Below are 6,000 nucleotides of genomic sequence, written 5' to 3' on the forward strand. Positions count from 1 at the left end.
TGCTGGAGAGTCCAGCTGCTGCTGAACCGGACCAGAACCGGACCACAACCGGACCACAACCGGACCACAACCGGACCACAACCGGACCAGAACGGTCCAAACATGCAGTAAAAGAAGAACAACTTATGTACTAATGTAAATAAAAATATAGAAATACGTAAAAGAATAAATGATGGGATAAGAGTCGGTTCTGACCGGTTCTGTTCAGCAGAACCTTCCTGCAGTGAAGCTGGGTCTGTGGATGTTCTGGTCGGGTCCGGGAAGAGGAGACCCTCTAACCCGGTTCTGCTCATTTTTCTGGTTAATTTCTGATCAGAACCCAGAGGAATCGGGTCGGGCCGACGCCAGAACCCCTCACCTTCAGGAGACTCTTCTTCCTGGACGTAGGTTCCTGTCAGGTACCGGTGGACCAGCGCCGACTTCCCGCTGGCCAGATTACCCACAATGCCCTGCGAGGAGAAAGAACCGGGCGGTTACTTCTGATCGGACCGGACCGGGCCGACTGTCACACGGAACCGGGACTCACCACTTTGAGTTCTGGTACGGTCCGGCTGAGGGTCCACTCCTGGCTGTTGACGAAGGCGTCTGAGGAGAAAGCAGCAGTTAGTTGGGTCGGGTCGGTCCAGAACCAGGACCGACCCGACTGTTCATATGCAGCACCACAAAACCCAAAACATGAGCCCAAGTTGGTTCTGATTCTGCAAAGACCCGGAAACCAGAAAAACATGAGAATTTATTCTAAAAATCAAAACATTCACTGTAAAACTGAAATCCTTGATATTGATATAAATTATTGCTATAGAGGCCCAGATCTATATATACCAGACAAGGTGCAGGTTGAGCCCTGAGACAGTCCAGCACATCACAGCAGGGTGCAAGATACTGGCAGGGAACATGGAGCGGGCCACGCCCCCTACACAACTAGCCACGCCCCCTACACAACAGGCCACGCCCCCTACACAACTAGCCACGCCCTCTGACGACTGCCCAACAGGCCACGCCCCCTGCCCCATCCCAGCAGAGGGAGACAGAACCAGAACCTCCTGATGTTGGGTTCTAAGTGGTTCTGATCCGTTCTTGTAGACGGGTTCTGCTGGGGTTCTCTGGACCCGGCTGGTTCTGCAGAACAAATGCCGTCTGTTTGCAGGTCAACCCGTCTGACAGGTAACACACCTGGAGGAAGAGGAGCGGCTCTTCATCATCCGCTGCTCTGTCTGTCCTCCTGATGACTCTACAGGAAGGGGGTCCAACATGCGGCCCGGGGGCCAGGAGTGGCCCATTCACTTCCTGAACTCAGATCTCCATGGCAACGCCATATTTTACATATTTTACAACAAGAGACCAGAGAGAGAACCAAACTGGACTGGCAGGTCTCTGGACCAGAACCAGAACCGGTCCAACAGAACCGGTCCAACAGAACCGGTCCAACAGAACCAGCAGTGGAGCCATGATCCCATCAGATTCAGAGCAGAACAGCATGAAGAGCAGGAAACACACACACACACACACACACACACACACACACACACACACACACACACACACACACACACACACACGGTGTGACCTATATCTGAGCCTGCAATCAGCAGACCATCCCCCCTCCCCCGCCTGCTGCTGGCAGCCTGCCGCCTGGCTGCTGCTCTTCCTCCTCCTCTTCCTCTCTAGCCGGGTTCTGGCTGTCCTCTCAGGGCGGCCCGGGGCGGAGGCCGGGCGTCTGGTTCTGTTGGACCTACAGGTTCTGACTTCTTCAGAAAACCTGATGGTTGGAGCCGGGTCAGAGGTTCTGGTCCATTACTCTTCAGTTTTATTCCTCCTGGACTTTCAGTTTAATTAGTTTATTTCCAGGTTTATTAGTCAAATGTGGTTCGCTAGTTTTAGTTTTTTTATAGTTTTCGATGCTTCAGTCAAAAGGTTCTATTATTATCTTTACATAATAGATATTTCCTGCAGTTTCTCAACTTTTCTCAGTTTTGAGACGTTTGTAGCTCCGTATTTTTCCATCAGCTGATCTAAGCGGATCGTTTCACATCAAACTGAAACGCTAACAAATAAATAAATAAAACAAAAGTCATAATTTAAGGTTTGATAAAAGCACGATATCATTTCAGTTATAGTAATAACTATAACTAATAATAATAATAAGTAATAATTATTAGTTACAGTTTTATCTGTTTCACTTTTCGTGAGTTTTCCTCCGTTAGCATTAGCATTAGCTAACGGTGCCGTTTCTACCGACAAGCTAACAGCTTCATCTACAAAAGTTCCGTCAGTAGCAGCAGCCAATCACAGGCTGGGATTTTCTCGTCCAATCAGAGCTCTCCTTGTAAATACTGGCTGAGCAACCAATCACAGCCAGCAAATCTAAATGCTGCAGGAACAACAAATACTTGAACTTTGAGAATATTTGGTGTTAAATATTATGACTTTATTTTATGAACTAATTATTTTAATTGAATTCAGTCTGAAATGTGACCAGATTTACATCTTTTATTTTAATTCTATATTCTGTGTTTGGGTTTTTAAACTGGTTCTGGTTGAAAAAGAACCAGAACCAGAACCAGCTCCTGCTGGCCCATCCTGACTCAGCATCAGGCTCTTTATTTTTAGATGTCTGTCTGAAGTTTTACTTCCTGGTTCTGACCCGGTACCCTGGGCTCTTATTGTGAAGCTTCAGGATAACTGGATCAGCTCGGTCCCAGTCTGACCGGGTCAGACGTTGATTCCAGAGCGGGTCGGATCAGCGGCGGGGGGCGGGGCCTGTGAGGACGACCCGCCTGATTGGCCGGACCTCAGGAAGCGAACCACAGAGCACAGCGGAGGACGTGTGATGCTGCGGGACCAGAACCAGATCAATAAACCCTGGGGGCCGAGAGAGCAGCCCTGCTGACCTCATTTCCTGTCACTAAAGCTGCTACTGAGCGCGCTCAGTTCAGGAGGACTTTACTTCTGCTTGGCCGAGGATGTAGGTCACACACACACACACACACACACAGAGACACACACACCACACACACAAACACACACACACACACACAGAAACACACACACACACACACATACACACACACACACACACACACACACAGAGACACACACACACACACACACACACACACACAGAGACACACACACACACACACACACACACACACACACACACACACACAGAGACACACACACACACACACACACACACACACACACACAGAGACACACACACACACACACACACACAGAGACACACACACACACACACACACAGAGACACACACACACACACACACACACACGCCCACACACAAACACACACACACACACACACACACACAAACACACACACACAGAAACACACACACAGAAACACACACACACACACAAACACACACATACACACACACACAGAAACACACACACATACACACACACACAGAAACACACACACACACACATACACACATACACACACACACAAACACACACAGAAACACACACACACACACACACACATACACACACACACACACACACACACACACACACACACACAGAAACACACACATACACACACACACACAGAAACACACACACACACACATACACACATACACACACACACAAACACACACAGAAACACACACACACACACACACACACATACACACACACACACACACACACACACACACACACTTGTTTCTTGTTTCTTCTTGTTTCTGGAGACAAGAATCGTTTCCAGTGAAAATCTCTGATTCATTTTCTGGATTCTGGGTAAATTAATAATCTGATCTATAGTTTAGAATCATAATCTCCACATCTTAGATGAAAATAATCGGATAATTTGTTTCACAGATGAACCTGCAGGTTCTGGTTCTTTTGGACCGGGTGTGCTGCTGCCTCCGGTGCGGTTAGCATGGTTACCGTCGGCTCCGCCCCGGTCGCGCCGCGTCGACCCGCCGGCCCCGGGGCTCCAGACCGGGCCGGGCCTGGAGAAGAACCCGCTGAAGAAGCGTCCCAGCCGCCGGTCGTCCCCCCGCGGCGTGGCGCCGTCGCCCTGGGCGTCCCGCCGCTGCAGGTCGCTGTTGTCCAGCGTGCGGTTCTTGGCGGCGCCGGCCTCCTGACGGCTCAGCTCGGCCAGCGAGTCGGCCCTGCTGAGGACGGCCCCGATCTCCAGGGTTCGGCTTTTCTCCCGGGTGCTGGGGGGCGGGGTGGTGGGCGGGGCCCGTGCGGTGGGCGGGGCCTGCGGCAGCCCGTCTCCAGACGCGGCGCGGAGCCGCAGCAGCTCTCCGCTGATCCGGGTCCGGACGCTGAAGCTGAAGCTGCGCTGCAGCAGGCCGGGCTTCGGGGGGGCCCCGGGCCGGGCCGGGCCCCGGTCCTCCATGCTGCGGGCCTTCAGGAGCCTCCTCACCTTGGCCGCGGCGGTTTCGGGCCGCGGTTCGTCGCGCTGCCCCCGGCGGGACGCCCTGAGCCGGCCCAGCTCCAGCTGACCCATGCTGAACGTCCTGAACCTCCTCACGATGCCGCCCTGAGCCGCCGCCGGCTCTGGCTCCTCCTCCTCCGGCACGCCGCCCCCACGCCCCGCCTCCTCCCGCGACCCTCCCAGGTTCTCCCTCTTCACCAGCGTCAGGGAGATCCGGTACACCGTCTTCCTCTGAGGCGCTCCCCTCTCCATCAGCATCCTGATGCTCCAGATGTTTCTCACTGACCCGGCTCCGCTCCGGCCGCCATGGCGGCCACCCCTCCGGGCTGCTGCTCCTCCCCCCGCTTCACCTGGGACCAGAGCGCCGCCGCCGCCTCAACGCTTTCAGCTGCCGCCGAGCAACGAGGAACTCCAGAGCGCTGCTGCTGTCTGAGCCGCTCCACTGCTCACTGACACCCACACAGAGCCGGGAGGGCAGGAAACCTGGAGCGGAGCGCCGGGGAGGAGCCGGGAGGGCAGGAAACCTGGAGCGGAGCGCCGGGGAGGAGCCGGGAGGGCAGGAAACCTGGAGCGGAGCGCCGGGGAGGAGCCGGGAGGGCAGAAAACCTGGAGCGGAGCACCAGAGGCGGACTGAGGCGGAGCTTCACTCACTGACCAACATTCCTGAGAAAGTCTGGCGGAGGGAAAAACTGCCTCTAATCTGAACTCTGAGCTGCAGTCTGTTTAATTATGACAACTAATAAACCGAATAATAACATAACTGAATGTACTGGGTGTCCAAATCGTGGCCTGGGGCCAGTTGTTGCCCTTCAAATGAGTTTGTTCGGCCCGACTACAAGTCAACAAATGAAGAAATGATATTTTTCTTAATAAGGCAACAATCCAAAACATGTTTATGTTTTCATATATAGATTTTAGAAAAATGATTATTAAACAGGCAAAACGTAAATGATAAATAAAAAGTTTGGACACCTTTGGATGAACTGCAGGTGTCCAAACTTTGGAGACGTCCAGGGAGATTTGAAAGGAACTGAAACAGTTTCATCTTTTACGGTTAATAATCCAAACGGATCGTGGTTCTGGACAGCAGAGCGTCTCAGGCGAACATTCTGGTCTCCAGCAGGAACTCCAGTCCAGGTTTTCCAGCCTGCTCTCTCTCCAGCGCTGGCTCTTCCTCCTCCTCTTCCTCCCTGCAGCCATGCAGGCTCAGGCAGATCTGCAGCTCTGACAGCAGACTCCCAGTCCCAGCTCGTCCCACCTCCCTCCCAGTTTGGGCCGGTTCCTCTGACCAGAACCAGAACCAGAGCAGAACCAGAGCAGAACCCAACATGTTCCCTCCATGCAGAGCTGCTGCAGCTGCCATGTTGGTCCAGCTGTTTGCAGACGATGCTGTGGTTCAAGTGAAACCCCCTCATCCTCTCTGGGTCTGCCAGTGTTCCCAGTAGAACCTCCAGTCTGGGTTCTGACCCGGTTCTCAGACGTCCAACCCGTCCAGACTCAATCTGGGGGCATTGTGTCCATGACATGTGAATTAATGTGTTCATAACGGCGGATGTAAACAGTTCCAGTTTTATTCATTA

The 6,000-nt window shown here is 52.9% G+C and overlaps 1 protein-coding gene across 1 annotated transcript in view; it reads right to left on the reverse strand.

Moving 5' to 3' along the window:
• The window catches only part of LOC129356805 (arf-GAP with GTPase, ANK repeat and PH domain-containing protein 1-like), an 88,933-nt gene extending 83,540 nt beyond the window's left edge, over positions 1-5,393 (reverse strand). The window contains 3 exon segments of the mRNA XM_055026354.1: positions 359-449; positions 527-585; positions 3,922-5,393. Of these exon segments, the coding sequence (XP_054882329.1) occupies positions 359-449; positions 527-585; positions 3,922-4,678 (907 nt within the window). The 5' untranslated portion in view covers positions 4,679-5,393.
• Between the last annotated feature and the right edge of the window lie 607 nt (positions 5,394-6,000).

This window comes from Poeciliopsis prolifica, unplaced genomic scaffold, assembly GCF_027474105.1.
Source record: "Poeciliopsis prolifica strain line A6 unplaced genomic scaffold, Auburn_PproV2 SCAFFOLD195, whole genome shotgun sequence".
NCBI lineage: Eukaryota > Metazoa > Chordata > Actinopteri > Cyprinodontiformes > Poeciliidae > Poeciliopsis > Poeciliopsis prolifica.